Here is a 19,266-nt window from a genome sequence, read left to right on the forward strand (position 1 = left end):
CTTAAGGAACATAGTAAGGCTGATTTAGTGCTGGTGCGAGTGCTAAGTGCCAGAGCAATTGCTTAAAAAGGTCTAAGGCCGTGATACCTGACATATGTACGTAAACAAGTATGCACAACCCATCATTTAGTTAGAATTATATGTTGCTAATCCTTGAACCTCCGAGGTTAAATATATGGGACAAGCCCTTGCGCCACAGACACAATGTGGTGCCCAATGACCACCGTGCCCTTCCTAGGGGTGTGCAGCACTGCGTCTACTCTAGGACGAGAAACACTTGCCCTAAATATATAAAGACAAAATTGTATATAAATCCTGTCTGGCTGCATAGCATACACTAACACCTTCCCGTGTCTCTCTCTCTCTCCTCTGACAATAGGAGGCAAATATGTCATTTTCATGGGAGGAGAGGGATAAAAAAACCCAGCCTAAACCACCGGAACCGAGTAGACCTAACAAAATTTTGTCCTGGCCCCCTTGCTGGCATGTCACAGTAATCACTGTAGACCATCACTCCACAAGAATACAGATGACTTAATCATATCCAACCTCTAGAAAGGAAGGTCCATGCTTTGATCTGATAAGAACCAGTTAAAATGAGAAATGATAAGCAAACAAACAAAAGTTTCATCTGCTCAAGCAAGAAAGGAGCATGGTTGAGTTGTTCGATGCTTCTTTTTGTCCTAATTTTCTGAGAAGGGGAGATATGGATTTGTTACCTTGAGTGCCCAACATTCATTCTCCCAACCCACGAGGCAGACTGATTTTCTCTTCCTCCCAGAAGATGAGAAACATAGATTACAAATTTCATAAAGATACTCATCCATAATCAGGAGAGAATAAGCTACCAGCCTTCCTGCAACTGCAGGTCACGATAAATATGCCACTTTTTGTATCTCTGATGGCCAGGTAAAAGGGGTCTAAGCCGAGGAGCAGATGCACAATCCAAAGAACAACATCCCCGTAGCTCTTTCACACACTTCGCACAACATCTGAAATAGAGATAGCATAGAAAGAAATAATGTGGATTAACAGAAAGAAATAACTCGTCAGGACTTCATAAAACTAATGCAACAACTCATGTCTAAATGAAAGATTTGAAAGAAATCGACTCTATGGTAATCAAAATAATTGTTTATGTTGAACATGTTGCCAGGTCATAGCAATTACGTGCGGAAGGACAAACAACTTGGACTTGATAACCAGATCCAACATGTTTTGGTCCTTCGAGGCGTACAATTTGTATAACTAGGAGATTTACTACAGGGTTGAGAAATAAATTCCACTAGAAGATTACTTACAGAAAAAGCAGATTGCAGTCTAAATTTGCACAATTGCGGTGCCTTGGTTCACAAAGTTGCAAGCCACAAATGTAGCATCTTAGGAAGGAACTATCCAAAGAGAACAGTTGTGGGCGGCCTGCTTTAGCCACAGCTCCAGGCTTGTAGGCCGATGGTGGGAGAGAAAGACGAGAGTCGAAAACAAATAAATTCCCAACCCATTCAACAGGGCCTTCAGTCTTGAGATAATGAGAGACACCACCCTTCAATGTGTACAAGTTTTGGAAGCCCTTTCGTCTGCCATAAAAATTAGAAATTCTATTAGGAATCAGAAAACTTGACCAAGTGTTTTTATATCAAATTGATACAACCTATGACACAACAGGATAACTGTTCTGTCGGTTGTGAACACTGGAACATAGTCCTGCATTTGTCTGCATTGTCAACTAACTACATAACCTAGATGCTTCTTGCCAACTCTCAAATATTTTACAGGAAATCCACCCTTAGCTATTCTGGAAATTGTATTCCTCCATAAAATCTTTTATGGAAAAAAGAACCCTGCCTGCTTGCGTGGCTCTACGCCCAAACACAGGCAGGTGTGAAAAGACTGCTCCCCCCTGCCCCGATGCCCTTGCGTGGCCTCCCATTGGTTTGCGCCCCGATGCAGTGGTTGCACAAGCGGACAAGGTTCTCTTGCCCATCTTTTATTTATCAAAGGGAAAAATAAAAAGAATTTTGGCAATAGGAGATCATTTAATATGGTCCACAAAAAGCATTGCCCCTCTTCACACTCCTAAGTCCTGACCATAGTATAAAAGTTGAAAAAGAAAAATTTCGGTTGACATTTTCCAAAACGAAATATAGCATGATACTGATACAATATTTTGGTTAAAACTTTGGTATTTTCGATATGTATCGTTTGGGCGAAATTTCAACCAAAATGATCCTTTAGCTTTAATAAATACCATATTTCAAATGAAATGGGTTGAAATTTTGACCAATTTTACTGAATCTGCTAATATCGATAGGAAACCTTGGGAAAACTGTGATATTTGTTATTGTTTGCCAAATCACTCCCATACAAGCATGGAACAAAGTTGTTGGACAGTGAAGAACACATTGGAAGTGAAAATTTTCTGTGTGGTTGAAAGATTTGTGCAAGATTCAAAGTTGAAGGTAAATCAATTTTCCCAAAAATATAGGGTAAATACTTGGTTACCTTCAAATTTTTATGTATTACACTAGAATGAGGAGAGAGGTGACAAGCATGTATTCTTGACTCCCATATCTTTGACTCTTTTTAATGAACCAAATATTATGTATAACATTTGATAATCATGAAATGGTTTATAATTTTATGTCTATTCATTCTTAATGTATATTTAAGTTATTTTAATTGCATTGCGTGTGTTCTAACACTAAATTTTGGGTGGAATAGGTTGTATTAGAAAATCTATACAGTGTACAACTTATACTATCAAACTAGGTCCAAAGTCAAACTATCATTTTGGGTGTGTTTTATCTTCTTAATCTAAGGGGTCCACTATGTTTAGAGGGGCTAAAATAGGGTTTCTTAGAAGTTTCGGGACCTAATTTTGGTATTTCATGAAATGTTTCGGTTTCGAGCCTGACCGAAACCAGGCTTGCAACTGAAATCTTAAACTATGATGATTGGTACATTATATATGCCTGCCTTCTGGATGTAATAGAATGCTTTTACATGTTCAAGAGTTTGTCAGCTCAATTACTTATCAAGTTTATTGAATTGTTACACCTGCTCAGAAAAAATGGACGTGTGTAATATCAGACTGAAGTCATCCGTAAATCAACCTGATTTTTTTTAGGAGCACCAGATAATGAAGCCAGACAGCATTTTATTATAATCACAATAAATTATATATTTACCTTAGGATTGTAGAATATACATCACAACGGATACCTCCCGTACAATACATCAAAATATCTGTACTTTCTTTATCAACACTGGCTAGAGGATCCACTGCAGTGAGCTGGATGAAAAAAAAAACATATGAAATGAATAAGTCAACAAAAATAACAATAGAAAACATCAATAATCATTATATGTATTCTCACGAGTCCACTAAATAAACCTTCTTCAATTTAAATTTGATTTCTTTGTTGATTTGGTATCGAACAAAATCTAGATCTCTCCCATTTCTTTCTTGCAATATAATGAGGACACAACCCTTATTTGTGGAAATAAAATTATACTTTTTCTTAAGCTCAGCTTGTCTCCAGGTAAACATCCATATAAAAGGAAATTTTTCGAGTAAAATATTTTTCCTCCACAGATTTTACCTTGAATTTTGTTTACGTAATTTTTTTCGGGAAACAAATGGAGTCTTGACAGTTTAATATCTCCAAGAAAAGAACTGGTAGACCAAGGTGAAATATTTCACTTATCTAATTTGCCCAGAAATTATTGTCATTTCTGTTGGAGCCCTTGTAACTCCCTAACAAAAAATGAAATTTTAGTTCTTTCAGAAAACCAGTTGATCTTTGCTACACAAGAAAGGCTCAAAATGAAGCATAAATAGAAAGTAGACCTGTAATCACCTCACCGTGTGGGTCATACCACTATATGGCAACCATTATCACCAACGGAGATGATTGAGCGACCAGCACAAAACCATCAAAACACTCATGTAGCTCTAAGGACTCAAGTGTTATTTTTGAATAGAGACAACCTTATGTTCAAAGCAGAGTCATCAGGTGAGAGCTGCAGACAAGGTGTCAAGTCCTCCTATTGCCTTAGGCACCAAGGCACAAGGAAAGACCCAGGACCTGATGGAAGTGAGGCACAACTCTGAAATATATATATGCATATATATATATATATATAATATACCACCAGTAAGAAAATAATGCAACGTACACATAAATCACAAGGATATTGTGAAATGCCTCATGACAATTAACACAGTAAGACAATAAAACCATACAACTGCACAGAATCACAAATAATAAACCAGTACTCAAATAACTCAACCATCATTGAGCATAAGAAAACATCGGTTCTATAATATATACCCAATTTACAGTCACTGCCTCACTGGTAAGGTACTTCCCTCACATCTTGCTATGGTTAAGGTCTGGAAATATTCTTTTCACTAGACATACCTCTGACTTAGATCGCCCAAATGAAGTGCTCCTAAAGCTGTCCACATCAGGCCGTTGAGCTCCTTGAAAATGACCAATATCCCATTCATACCCTGTTTAAAAGCAAGTTAAAATTTTTCACAAACTACAGCCAAAAATAATAAGCAAGGGCTGATCAGAAGGGTTCATTATAAATTGAAATTAATCCACCTTCACATTTAGAGAGCAATAAACAGAACAACATGAGAAGTATAGGAGAGTTGCAATTGAGAAAGCTATATAGATACTTTAAACATTATATGCTGTCTCAATAAACACTCTTAACTAATCTTCTTCCTTTTTTTTTTTTTTTTTTTTTGGGGGGTGGGGGGGTGGTGGGGAGAGGAGGGGGATAATGTGGCCTCGGTTTTCTATTCTAGTGCCATTTTCTTCTGTATTCATAAATCATTTTCATGTTCAAAGAAGTGCATGGATTTTTACCTTATATTCACTTCACAGCCCCAAGTTTCCCTTTTTTAGGATTTTTTTTTTCCCCCTCAATCTAATGATTCAAACTTGTATAAAACAAGCTTAAATAGATGGACCAGATTTCGATGGGATTTTTTGCCATTTTGGTGGTCCATTTCGGTTTCAGGCCTGACCAAAATGGCCACCGAAACTGAAATTTTGAACCTTGCTTTAGGTTACTTTACCTCCCTTTCAGGTAACCTTGTTAGATGGAAGAGAAAGAAGCAATCAATTGTAGCAAGATCAAGTGCTGAGGCAGATTTCTGAGCCATGATCCCTATTGTTTGCAAGTTGTTGTGGCTAAAAGGCTCTTGAGTGGTTAGGGGTTAAGATCAAGGACCTGAGGAAACTATACTGCAGCAATAGAGCTGCAACTAGTATGGTGCATAATCCAATACAACATGATCAAATGGAACACATAGAGGTTGACCATCACTTCATTAAAGAGAAACTGAACTATGGATGCATTTGTACACCCATTGACAAGATGGGAGATCAGTTATCTGATGTCTTAAATAGGGTCTGAATGGTTCTCATTTCTCAGTTTCATATTCGTTTGAGCAAGCTGGGCAAGTATGATACGTATGCTTAAGCATGAGGAGTATCGTAATTTATGACTGTAAGGTAATTATAGTCTTTTATATTAAGGACCATAACATAGTTGTCACGGCGCCAAGGCGAACTAAGGCGGTGGAGGGTTGTCTAAGCGCTTAGGAGAAAAGGCGTCCGCCTTAAGGCGAACAAGTGTTATTTTTTATTTTTCCTATTTTCTAACATTATTTAGTAAGTTATATATACCTTGTATCATAAAAAATCAAGATTAAGCCACATCAAGTCATTAAAAATCAACATTTAGCCATATCAAATCATAAAAAATTAACATTAAGTCATATTAAGTTATAAAAAATCAACATTTAGAGAAATGCTCTTATTCTATAATAAGTTTGACTGGTCAAATGATTTTATTTTTACATGAAACTTTTTGTATTAGTTATAACATAAAACCAACTTTCTAACAAGTCTAAGATTACTTAAATCTGAGTTGCAATGACAAAGTTATGCTTCAGTCAAACTTATTTTTAAGTGCGCGAATACTATTAAAATCGCCTGAATGAAAATAATTATATAAATATCAAAATAAAATATTATTTTACCGGACTTTTGGTTTTTAGCAATGTTTTAACATGATAGAATTTATAAAATTTTCATAATTGAGAAAAACCCTAGCATTTAAAAGTTGAAAATCGTCCCTATAACCAAAATCCAGTTTTTGTTCTTGGACTGGGGGGGGTTGACTTTTTATCCTTTTGGAATTTGATTTTTAAACTATTTTTATTAGATTCAAATAGGGGGTATTTGCTTATTTATGAATAATATCTTATGTAAATGTTTTTAACAAATATTAAAAACATTTAATTGAATGATATTTGGCATAAATAAGTGCCGAAACACAAGGCGACATGTAGTGCAATAAGGCGGCTGTCGCCTAGGCCCCAGGCAAACCGCCTGGACGCCTAGTCGTCGCCTTGACAACTATGGACCATAAGGATATTATGTAAATGTAACCATGTAAAAGGGTAAAATAAACATTTTGGTTTCACTAAATAATGTAAATGTAACTATGTAAAAGGGTAAAAGGATATTATGTAAATGTAACCATGTAAAAGGGTAAAATAAACATTTTGGTTTCACTAAATAATAAGACAGGGTGAGCCTAAAGGTACTCTCTATACAATTCCCTCATCTCCTCTTCCTCTTCTTCCTTCTACTTGTTCTGCTATGGTTCCTTCTTTTCTTCATTTCTAACAGTACTTGGCATAAAAAAAGCTAAGTTCCCTTTTGTCCATTTATCAATGTTAATGACACCTCCCATCCAACAAAGTCAACTATCTCTGCCTCGTAATTTTTTAATGATGACGAATATTTATGACAAAATATGGTAATGTACATATGCTATTATATTACACATCATTTATCATATTATAATGTATAAACCATGTTTTTGAGATCTACTTCTGTTTTGAGTTGAGGTTTGAACCCATATCACATGTGTGACATATGGTCTAACCAACTCAGTGTTAAGCTTGAATTACATTATAGAATCTAGGAACAAATGCATATAATAATTTTTTTTTGGTTCCACAAATAACAATGCACTAATCAAGAAAACCCTTAAAAGGGCCAGAGCCCAGCGAGGTCCATAGTATCAGCAAGCCTGGCCCTGACTATCTGGCCAGGCAGAGCTGGGCCCAGGGCCCGGCAGAAGGCACTTATACCCTATGCTACGCCCAGCCCAAGCCTACCCTGGCCCCACAAATTGCTTCTGGCCTTTTATTCAACGATTTGAAGGAAACGAATTTAAGCATTGCTCAACCTACTAAGCAAAATTCTCTTGAACTGTCGTTGAAACAAGAACATGCCATATGAGTGTTTGATCAAAAGATAATCATAGGCTGCTGACCACTAAGATATTACACCATAGGAAATCTACCTATAGATGATTCACCTGAAAAATGGATCCTCACGGCTCACATAGAATCTTCTCTTACCTATAAAGCTATATAAAATGTTTTCGGTGTACGGTGTTTTCATGCTTTTGAGGTGTTAATTGCCAGCATGTCTGTGATGCTTACCCTTCATATTCATGGTTTATAGATTCCGGTTCATTAACTCACATGATCAATGCACAAAATATTCCAATATGTGACCATCCCGAATCAATGTCATTTATGATTCAAATCTCCATGAATTCAAATCAGGCCTGCTTTCAAATAAAGTTTGACACCCTAACCTTTAACAACAGTTACAGCAGTATGTTTCATTCAGCAGTACATAGAAATATTTAAAGAACAGAAATATGAGAATGAGAAAGAGAGTGAGTGAGTGGGGGATGGTAGAATTTAGATTAGCTACTTTATTTTAAAACTCACCATGGAAACAGAAACAATTTTTGGAATTAAAATACAACAAAAGCTACACTTGAATGGGAATGGATAAACTAAAAAATACATATATTACCATTTCTCACATCCAAAAGAATAAACTTCCTACTATTTGCAGTTCCCAATCTTTGCCTCCATTCAGATGGTGTAAGTGGAGTTGCTCGCATTGAAGGGTCAAGCAAAGGAAGGTGTGAGATGCCTCCTTCCAACTGGGGGAACACAATAAAGAAATAATTATTATAATTTCATCAGAATCCAGAACAACATATTTGTTGGCCACACCAGTATGTGATGTTTTTATTGTTGTCAACACAATAAGTCAATAGTAGAGTGTTAATGCAGATATGCAGTTGATTATCAGTCTACTGAGCAGAAGATATGGTAGCAGTCTAGCATACACAGTGTCAGAGCAGTTATAGAGGCTTGCAGTGTTATGGCAGGTGACAGTGTCAGTAAGATGGCTCAGTAGGCATAGCTGGAGAGTTAGCTGGTGGTTGGAAATTGGGCTGATACAGTTGGCATCGTCATGAGTTACATAGGCTTTTTGTGTTTGTCATGATGAGGTGGCAGTTGCATGTTCTTGAGTACATGAGGTGATGTTGCTTGATGAAGCTGAGAAAGTGGATGCCTTGGTTGAAGTGAGAAGATTTCAGGTTTCATGTCAGGGCAGTAAATTGAATGAGTAATGAGTTATATGCTCTCTTATGTTGGTCCGACAATGAGTTGGTCAACAAGAAATTTCAAGAAAATCAAGTTAGATTTCAGTGGCAACTAGAATCGGGTTTATTGGATGTCTAACATGAAATTTATGGTTCAAACATCAGGAATGACATGAGAGTTCAGAACTCTGTTTTTTCTTATCCAGCGACCTCAAGCCTAGTTTCAACGATGTTATGCATATTTCTGGGTTGAATCCATAAGAAAGAGAGTTGTTGCCCTTCAAGGTATCTCAAATGTGGCATAAGAATCAGGAAAATCCCAGATCAGATGAGAAAGTTATAGGCTGGACAACTGTTGTGGTACATACTGTTTCAGAACACCGTTTATGTACAATGTACATGCATTAACTTCGCGAATTTTTTGAGCTGTCCTTCATTTGAAATTTGTGGATGCTCAAAACATGATATATTTAAATCTCTTTGTTAGCTTACCGACCATTCAATAAAAAGACGAATACGATATCAGAGTTGGAAGTAATGATTTGATCATCAGACGTGGTGTGTCTGATTCAGGAAGCTGCTTGATGGGGACATCCACGTGTACCATCGATGCCGACGCAAGAACCAACCACATCTACATTCATTATGGCTGGAGGATGATCTCATGGAAGGAAACTAAAGGAGAAGAAGAAGGAAAGAAGAAGGAAGAAGGGAGGAATCGTCCAGCCTTCCCAGCGCTGGTCGATTCCCTCTCTCCTTCCAATCGGCCAAGATTGTGTGGGCCCCATCTGATTTGTTATTTTAGTAGTTTTTATTTCCTAGTATCTTATTTATTTAGGTCTTTGAGTTGAGTATGAAACTAAATAATTTTTTCTATTGGTTTTTATGAAACTTCTTTATTAATGAGATTATGTTCCTAGATTAGTCTTTTCTTTTTTTTGGTAATTATCTCATTATATATGTAAGGTCATTGGCCACAGCTTTTTCTTTAATGAAAATATTGAAAGAAAAGCCAAAGAGCAACATCTCCCTCTCTCACGATTCTCCCTCTCTCTCTCGTCTCTCTCTCTCTCTTTCTCGTCTCCCTCCCTTCTCGTCTCTCATTCTCTGTATTGTCTCTCTAACGTCTCACGTATCACTCCCTTATCCAAGCTGCTGAAGAATGCCACGCTTCCCTCATGCATCGTCCAAGCAATTGAAGACTACCATGCCTCACACTACATCTCCTTCAACAGCCAACGTGGAACTGCACTTCTTCATCTTGGAGGACCTGATTTTCTCCTCTACTCCTCAGAACTGAACAGCAGGTAAGGTAAGTTTGTTCCCTTCCCCATCCCCACTTCACCCCTTTTAGCCACCCCCATCACTATATTGCTGAAATCTGGACTACTCCCATCATTTTCAGGCCTAGCCTCTTTTTTTAATTATTATGGAATCCCTGCTGGTTTCTCTTCATTAGTTGATTGATTCAAGGAGATGCATGTTGCTTACTCTTTGTGTCTTGGATTGATTATGTGCTTAACTATCATATGCTGCCATGTTCCCTTCCCCCATGTTCCCCACTTGAGATCTAGGTAGTTTATATGTTTTTCTTCCTAAGCTAGAATTGTTTGCTGCTACTCTGTTTACCAGTCATTTAATTCTTGCATGCTAATTAATGAATTGTGCTGATCTCCGCTAACCCCAGTCCCAATCTAAGCCCTAGTGAGTCTACCATTGTCCACGTGGGTAATACTTGTAGGAAGCCTAGTTGTCTAGGTATCCTCCTACATCACTGCTTCTACACATGCACCAGATTCAAGCTCATTTTGGAACCCATGAAGGTGTTAACATGAAAGTTGTAGCCTTTTGAGTTAGATTTCATGTGGCAAAAGAATCAATTCAATCAGAGTTCAGATGAATGAGTTATGGCCTAGACAGTGGAGACGACATAGTGGTTCAAAACACTGTTTTTGCACATCCGGTAACTTCAAAGCTAATTTTGGAACCTTTGCATTAATTCTGGATTGAAGCTCAAAACTAAAAGACTTTGGACCTAGGAGTAAGAATTAGGAGAAAAAAAAAAAAAGGATGTACCCGGTGCATGAGGCTCCGGCATGTGCGAGGTCCGGGGGAAGGGGGCGAGAACTACGCAGCCTTACCCCAAGAATGTCGAGAAGTTGTTTTGACCGCTTGACCACCAGGTCAAACATGCGTCCTTAGTGTCGGACAAAGTGTCCAGAACACCAGTTTTGCACATACAGTGATTTCTGGCCCATTTTCCGACGTTGACACTCTACCTGTGTGGTTGTGTTAAAGTATAAGAGTTGTAGATCTTCGAGTCTTCTTTCCGACACCACTAGTATCGGATCAATCTGACTAGAGGGCTATGAAAGTTTTTCCAATGGTGCGTAGAAGGTGGTCAAACCACACACAGTCCAATCGGGAGAGGAAATGAGCTTGAGTTGGCATGTTTAAAGGCTGGATTTCTCAGTCAAAAACCAAAGAGCCCTTCGGACAAACAGAATAGGGAGACCAAAAACACAAGAAGAGGAGTGAGAGCTCCAAGATGTTGAACCCTAGCATCTCCAAGCTTCAGACTCTCATAAGTTTTTGTGAAGAGAAATCAAGAAGACATCTCAAGGGTTAGAGAGGAAGACAATAGTATAAAGAAGAAAAGAGAAGATAGAGTACGAGATGAAAAGAGGGGAGCTTCATTGATTAGAGACATCCAATCCACAGCATATCCAGTGGTCACCCAACAGCGTAGGTAACCACTTTGGCAAATCCCCTTGTATTGTATTTCACTATAGGCTAGGTAAGTGAATAATTGTAGTATATTGGGTGGGATTCAATATGGTTTGAGCTTGTATCTGGGGCATTTCATATAAGCCCATTACCTTGTATTCTTGAGCTATCAAGTGGGTGCTTGAGAGTTGGGGGTAGGTGCTACACAAAGTGAGGGCTTGGTGCTTCTGTGTCATGGGTGCGACACGAACTTGTATCATGCATTATATGGAGGCCAGTTCAGGCTATTTGCATTGTGGATGTAGGCACATTGCCGAACCACGTATACCTCCGTCTTGTGGTGGTGTGCACTTGAGTATTTGCATCATTACATTATCTGTTGCATGATGATATGTGGAGGATGGGATATGTTGTGTGGCTGCTGATAGGCTGCTGATAGCCGTATATGCATGTATGTGTGGTTGTGCTGCTGTGGATATCTGTGAAGTGCTGCAGGGTGTGAATGTGTGTAAAAATATGGTAGACCTGGCCACGTGGTTATGAGTGCATGTGGTTGAGAGGTATATGCTTGTGAATGTGTGACAGCATTGTGGGCGTGTGGATGAGGATTTGAGACACCAATGAGTGAGTTGAGCTGTTCAACCCCTCCCCCTCTCAATGGCCATCTCAGTTCAACACTGTGCAAGACAGAATAAGGACATAGAACTGTCTAATACAGGATGGTGAAAGGAAAGCTACTTGACAGAACATGCTAACATAGTATTATATGGGGAAATATGTTATATAGAACAAGAAATCTCAAGAAAATAAATGGGAGTATTTTCTATATAATGGAGAGGGAAAAAAATTAGAAATTTTGTGTAAAATTCAGAATTTTTAAAATACAAAATAGCAATAAGATCCACAGAAAGATAAAAGTAAAAAATACACAGCTTGCCTGCACTAGTGAAGGTTTATACCGCAGTTTCAGTCGTGGAAAGGCATGCCCACTTAAAGCAGGAGAAATCTGAACCAAAATATCAGAAAATCTCTGGTCTTCCTTCAACCATTTTAAATATGCACAAGCATCTTTAGATGGGCCACTGTACTGCAAAATTTAAAAGAAGGTTGAATAAAGCGACAAATCAAAAGTTTTAACAAAAGAAGAGGATTTTTATGGTTATAACAAGGATTTAAGTATCATATCCTATCGGAGGGGTAATTTTAAGAGATGTACTGTCTGGCATTGTATTGGGAAGACGCAAGATTCGCTAAAGATAAACATGAAAATGGTCAAGAAATGTATGGACATGCTTATGACAAATATAAAATACAATTTTGAAGAACAAAACACCTCATTATGCAATATGTAAATATATATCAGCTTTATGCAAGGATTTGAATCGTTTTTACCTAATCCAGGGACGCATACCAAAAAAAAGCGTAAGAAAAAAATTATTTGAGAGCTAAAAAAATATATATATATATATGTACAACTCTGCCTCACTTTCATCCAAATATGTTTCCATCCATGATTTGAGCAGTGAAATCCTCATACATAGTGCAACCCAGATTTGTGCGATTCACTGGGTTTAAGCCCTATTAGGCTAGCATCTATCTATCCTGCATCTACAAAACAAAGAAAACACCAGAAAAAGCAATCTCTGAATTACAAGGGAAGAAAACATACCTGTGCATTAATCCCTTTTTCATTTATATATACTCGACCGTGAATGTCAAGACCCTGGTAAAATTAGATTCTATAAAGGTAAGGACGAGGAAAATACAACTTTATTACAAGATATTCGGAAAAAAAAATATTTCTACTGTCTATTCATTAAAATAAAATGATTTGGCATACACAACACATGCACATGCATGCGCACATTATAGATAATTAAATACAAGACTGGCACAGACAGAGGAAATAATTGTTGCAACAAATTAGAGAAACTCAACTATTCTATCCACTGTCCAACCATGAAACTATCTCATCAAGCTCAATTCTCCATTGAAGACCCCACATCGAGAAGAAAATATTTTTTATGAATCAGAGTGAGGGAGGATTTAAAAGACAAAAGTGGTAAAAGAGCCAGGAATCACAAATACATATTTGAAGGTTACAATGTAATTACATTACCAACACATTCAAACGTGGCAATGACCTGCAATGACCCAATGACTATAAAACGGTCACTTTCCTATGGCCATTTCCAAGGAGTCGACTCGCCTTCAAAGCATCGTTTGAGACTTTTTTGACCACATCTTTTGGCCAATACTGCTCTATTTAAGAGTGTTAAGATACGTATGACAATATGGGGAGTGTCTGTTGTTTCCTTTATTTCTTTATGTCTTAAATTGCTAGTGGGAGTTAGGAGGAGTTAGTTGTTGATGTACTAGTCTCAGTTTCCTATTTAAATTACAAGCATATTTACAGGTTTATTAATAAAGGCACGACCCATAATAGATCTCTGAAGAGTCTATCGTGGTTCAAGAACCTATCTATCTATTAATTGTACCTCAGTTTCTTCCACAGAAAGGTCGGTACATTGTAAAAACTTATTATCCATAGGCACTCTAGAGTTCTGAACCTAATGTCTCGATTAACCCAACTATCATAATACTCCACAAGCTTTTGCTCAGCAAGCTTGCTACGACAGAATTTCCAATGTGTGGAGAGGTGTGGATACTAGAAAACAGTACGAATCGAAGCAGAAATTAGAGAGAAGCGAAAGAGGCAAATATCAAAATCATATCTACTACAAAAAGAACCTGTTAAAGCTATAAACAAAGCAAGAGAATTCTCTTTCAATGAAGCAGCGTATGTTCACGGAATTAAGAACAATAGCATAAAAAAATAACAGAACTATCATTTCATCCTTCTAAAACAAACAGTTCTCACTTCAAATATGCTAACTAAAAAATTCTCTAAAACTGGTGAGTAAGATAAATCACAAACACAGAAGAGAAACGGAGAAATGGAATGGAACCTGCAAGAAGGAGAGGTGCTTGGCCACTTCCTCTTCTGGGTCTTCAATGAACACAAAATAGTAGAAGTTTACGACTATGAAGTCATCATCTGAAGCTTCTACTCCATTGGAATTGGAAGAAAACGCAGACACACATCCGCATTCTTGTTTCTCGTCCCTCTTCAATTGATTGGTGAAAAAGCATCTGAAACCCAGAGAAATGGGAGAGATTTGGGGGTCGAAGCCTTTACTCCCATGTTTGAACTGAGCAAAAGCTCTGTTTCTTCTCAAATTGAGAGCCGTTGAACCCAACTTGGGAGAAGTTCCCGGACGAGATGAAAGTACGGACCCTCTCATCTCCTTTATCATCATCCACAAATGCTTTTCCGTACCATCCTTCCCAAATAAATACCTGTTCTTACGGTCGGGTTGTGGACAAGTCCGAATTGAAGTTCTTCACCCGACACCTCTCTTCTTCAAATATTCGAAACATTTTAATTGAAACTCCAGAGCATAAAAAATTAGGGCAATGGCCGTCACTCTCCTGTGGCCGTGTGCTCAACTTGTATTTACTCAACGTCCCTTAGCTTCTTGTTGTTTACCAAAAAAAAAAAACAATTCCTCTAGCTTAAACTTCTTTTATGATTTAAAAATAAATAAATAAATCTCCACTTTTCCTTCTCCATTAATTTTTTAAATCCTCAAATTACCCCTCTGTTAGGGTAAATATGTTGCCCTTACTAGCTAGTGGCTATCCCCCCATCACCTTTCATCCCCCCTCGTCCTCCCTGGTCCACCCCCTCTACTCCCATAGGTCCCTCCTGTAGCTCACCACGGACCTGTCATCACCTTTTTCCCTCTCCACCACAAAACCTCCTTAGTCAGCATTGTCCCCAAAGATCCGCACCAATGCTGACATTGACCTTATTTTCATTGCCTAACACAACACCACCCACCACCAAGTCATCAGGTTTTGGCTCGTATTACTCGACACGAACCTTCTATGAATGTGACGACTCCTCTTTATTCACTTTTGATTCACCCTCTTATTTTTGCTTCTTCGCCGGTACCTCTAGTCTAGAAGAATTTCAGGGAAGGAGCCAAAGCATTATCTCTATCAGGCTTCGGAGACTCGAATTCCTCCTTTGATATAGTACCACCGTTTACAGGTATCGGTAAAGATTTTCCCAGCAATTCAAGCTCTTCCATTTCTTTAAATCTTCCAACTTTGGGTTTGCTCGAGACACAAGTATGAATTAGTGGATAAGTGTTAATTGATTGACATGGTTGGATGAAGCCCCATATGGGAGGCGGTCATCCGAATGAGTATAAATTTTAATATATCTATTATAAAACTGTCAATGTTTTATTATGTGTGAGCCTATTATGGTAGAAGCATCAATTGTTCCATATTTTAGGGTTGGTCCATATTCCCAATCTATATTATTAGATGCTAACCCTAGTGATTGTATACAGTAGGGAATAACCAAGTTCAATAGGGCGGGAGAAAGTGGTAGTGGAGAATTCTTCGTGAAATGCAATGGATCCGGGTATGAGTTGATTGAATCTCTTGTTTGTATATTATACTCAGTGATTCAACATGATGTCGATCATATATTTAATTCTTTCAGTTCGTATCAGAGCTCGACATGCTTTGAATCATTGAATCTAAGAGTATTGCTTAAAACGATATTTAATCATTGATAATATTAGTTTGTTAGCCAATTCCTTTTTTGATATATGGATATCTTTTATGTTGATTTTTTTTTTTTTTTTCATTTCAATTTGGTATCAAACATGTTTTGATACAAACAAATTTGAACATCATAATAAGGTGATTGTTTGCATTTATTTGAAGATTATGATAGAGTGATTGTTTGCCTTTATCTGAAGATATAGTAAGATGATTGTTTGCTTTTATTTAAAGATTATATAATGTTTTTCGGCCATTGAATATAAATTTTCACACAAATAAATCTAAAGAATAATTTTTTTTTTCTTATTTGTTAATTCTTGACGTTTTCAAATCTTCTTTAATACTGTCAGATAATTCTCATAAGAAACCTTCATTTTATTGGAAGTTTAAGGGCAGAGCTACCAGTATCAACTCTTTTTTTTTTTTACTGCGGTAGTGATCTTTTGTAGATGAGAGGGTTTCTTCTCTGTTCGTTCCTACTTTCTCGAATTGAGAAAAAAATTAGGGATTATTCCCCCTTTAGATTCTTTTATTTACTTTTAAGAAAAAAGGGAGATTTGTGGTTTTGGTTTCCTATTTTAAAAGGTAACCTCGTTAGATATGGGAATGTGTTTTGAGATGATTCACAATAGTACTAATTAAATAATATTTTTAATGTGATTTAAAGACATTGTTGCAAACAATTTCACAATTTTAAAACAAACGGACCAATATGGTCAAACCAAACTTGATTGAACCAAAATAGACTAATTCAAGCTGATTTGACCCACCAACCCATTTTGTCGTCCCTATGGGTTGACCCATTTACTCTATTTGTAGTCAACCATTGACCATAGTTAGTAAATTCGCGTATAATACGTGGATTTTTGCCATATCCGAACGTTTCAATCAAAAAGTCATAAATTACCATATTAATCCAAAAATTTTGTATTATACACGTATTTTATAGGTAATCATATTATACGCGTTTAAAACATGTGTAATACGTTTTATAATTATTAATACGTTTAGCTTGGGATTAAAAAAAAAAAAAAAAAAAAAAAAAAAAACTCAACCTCAAAAGTCAGAATAGCACTTCTCCATTTCCATAGGTTTCTCGATTTTGAGAAAAATGTGGATGATACACATCACCCTTTCTTATTTTATGAATTCCAACCCCTCTTTCCATATTGCCCCTCACTCAGTCCTTTATTATCTTATACATTTTATTTTATTTCATCTTAAACTTGTCCTAAATTTGTTAATCAAATACCTTATGTGTCCACCATCTTGTTCTTATCCATTAGCCTATTAAGTCTGCTTAATTACAATTTTCTATCAAATTTAAAATCTTACCTTAATTATGAATATACCATTGGTTATTTGATTGAATTAATGAATATCTTATTAGACCTATAAGAGATATGATTCCGGTTTTAGAATCCGAATCCGTATAAGTAAGGTTGTTGTGGATTTTCTTGTTTGATAAGATAATATCAATGATGCTATTTTAATTTGTTAAATGATTATCCACATGCTATTATTATTATATATATTTTTTTTTTGATAAATATATGCTATTATTTGCTATGATAGAAAGTGATTGATGAATTACTTATCAACATTGATTATGATAGATATGATTAAACTTAATTAATATTAGATGAAAAAAAAATGAAAAAAATGCAAAAAAATGAAAAATGATCCCCAATTGAAAAGCTAGATTGGATTTAAGTGTTCATGAGAGCATGGGAAATTAGAATTTAGTTATATAACAACTAGTTTTACTTCATTCTTAATACCAAAATAAACCCAAATTTTTGCTCCCAGATTTTTACATAGCAATCGTATTAAACATGTATTAAACACGTACTGTATCATTGCCATGCACGTTTTATTGCGTAGAATTTCTAAGAAGTATTATTTTCGTATTGTCCATTTAATTACTGTACGTATCCATTCTCGTATTATTGTTGTTCCTAAACTAACTAACTATCTGTTCCTGTATTATTGTTGTTCCCGAACTTACTATGCCATTGACCACTTATGGTGATGAGGTCAGACCATTTAGTTATGAATTGAACCTATAAAGGGAAAAAAGGTGAAACCAGTTTTTAGAAAAATAGATTTAAAAATTGTTGTTTCTATTCATATTTATAATATTTTTTTTTTCTTGAAACTGAAATAATAAGTTTGGTGATGACATAAATCTTTTATGTTTTATATGAAAATAATTTCAATGAAACATAATTGGAAATTTATTTGTTTGAGTTTTGTTTATATAAGTGATTTACGAAATTTTTTTTGTTACTAAAAAATGCTTAAAATTGTTCAAAATTTAACCCTTTTAGATGCATTGGAATAGTTTCATGACCTAGTTATGCACCATTTATGTGAACACCTACTTTTATTTGCTTGTACTTTTGCAACATAAAAGAAAAAAATGTTATTTTTATATAAACATGACTAATTATTAAATGAAATACTATCATAATACATTAACAACATTAATTACAAGTATTTTAAAGAGCATCTATGTCCATAATTGCCATGTTTAGATGTATATGATGGTACATTTACTTTGTATAGATATTCACGGTGCGTTATTTTATAGGCTTAAACCTGAAATATAAACATGACTAATTATTAAATGAAATACTATCATAATACATTAACAACATTAATTACAAGTATTTTAAAGAGCATCTATGTCCATAATTGCCATGTTTAGATGTATATGATGGTACATTTACTTTGTATAGATATTCACGGTGCGTTATTTTATAGGCTTAAACCTGAAATATAAACATGACTAATTATTAAATGAAATACTATCATAATACATTAACAACATTAATTACAAGTATTTTAAAGAGCATCTATGTCCATAATTGCCATGTTTAGATGTATATGATGGTACATTTACTTTGTATAGATATTCACGGTGCGTTATTTTATAGGCTTAAACCTGAACTAATTCATGTTTAAGAGCTTAAGTAGTATATCATAAGTGAGTGACAATGCTTAGCTAATTGCATAGGATATGGGACCAAAGTTGGTAATGTTTTATAGATTGCCACTGAGAAGATCATATGGCAAACATTGGATTCTTACCACCACAAGTGATTCTTTGTTTAGTCCCGCTTAATTGAGTGAAAGTGATATTGGTAAATTTTATAGATACAAAAATATTTGTTTTAGCACTGTAGGTGATAGAATTTCCAAGAAAATAAATATAGTTATAAGCATCTTGCTTTGCCCATAAAGAATCAATTCCTCTTAAAATCTGAAGATAAGTAGTAAATCTACGAGCTTCCCTTAAAACCCTTATACTCTTATAATTTTGAGACTCTAAGGCTGTGTTTGGTAGCCAAGAGAAGAAATGAAAAGAAGAAGAAGAAAAAA

General features: G+C 36.0%; 1 protein-coding gene across 2 annotated transcripts; it reads right to left on the minus strand.

Moving 5' to 3' along the window:
• Nucleotides 1-288: 288 nt before the first annotated feature.
• On the minus strand, nt 289-14,658 carry LOC122078773 (rhodanese-like domain-containing protein 8, chloroplastic). Of its 2 annotated transcripts, XR_006140184.1 has the most exons (9): nt 14,208-14,658; nt 12,908-12,961; nt 12,176-12,325; nt 7,929-8,061; nt 4,425-4,516; nt 3,189-3,292; nt 1,302-1,577; nt 720-992; nt 289-577 (listed from the first exon to the last, which is right to left on the minus strand). XR_006140184.1 is itself a non-coding variant. In XM_042644900.1 (8 exons), exons 1-8 carry the CDS (start codon nt 14,556-14,558, stop codon nt 845-847), a joined length of 1,308 nt encoding a protein of 435 aa, XP_042500834.1. In that variant the 5' UTR covers nt 14,559-14,658; the 3' UTR covers nt 572-844. The 2 variants fall into 2 exon arrangements, 1 of the variants encoding a protein (XP_042500834.1); XM_042644900.1 differs by having other exon boundaries at nt 572-992.
• Nucleotides 14,659-19,266: the final 4,608 nt, after the last annotated feature.

This window comes from Macadamia integrifolia, chromosome 5 (genome assembly GCF_013358625.1).
Source record: "Macadamia integrifolia cultivar HAES 741 chromosome 5, SCU_Mint_v3, whole genome shotgun sequence".
In the NCBI taxonomy this organism is placed as follows: Eukaryota; Viridiplantae; Streptophyta; class Magnoliopsida; order Proteales; family Proteaceae; genus Macadamia; species Macadamia integrifolia.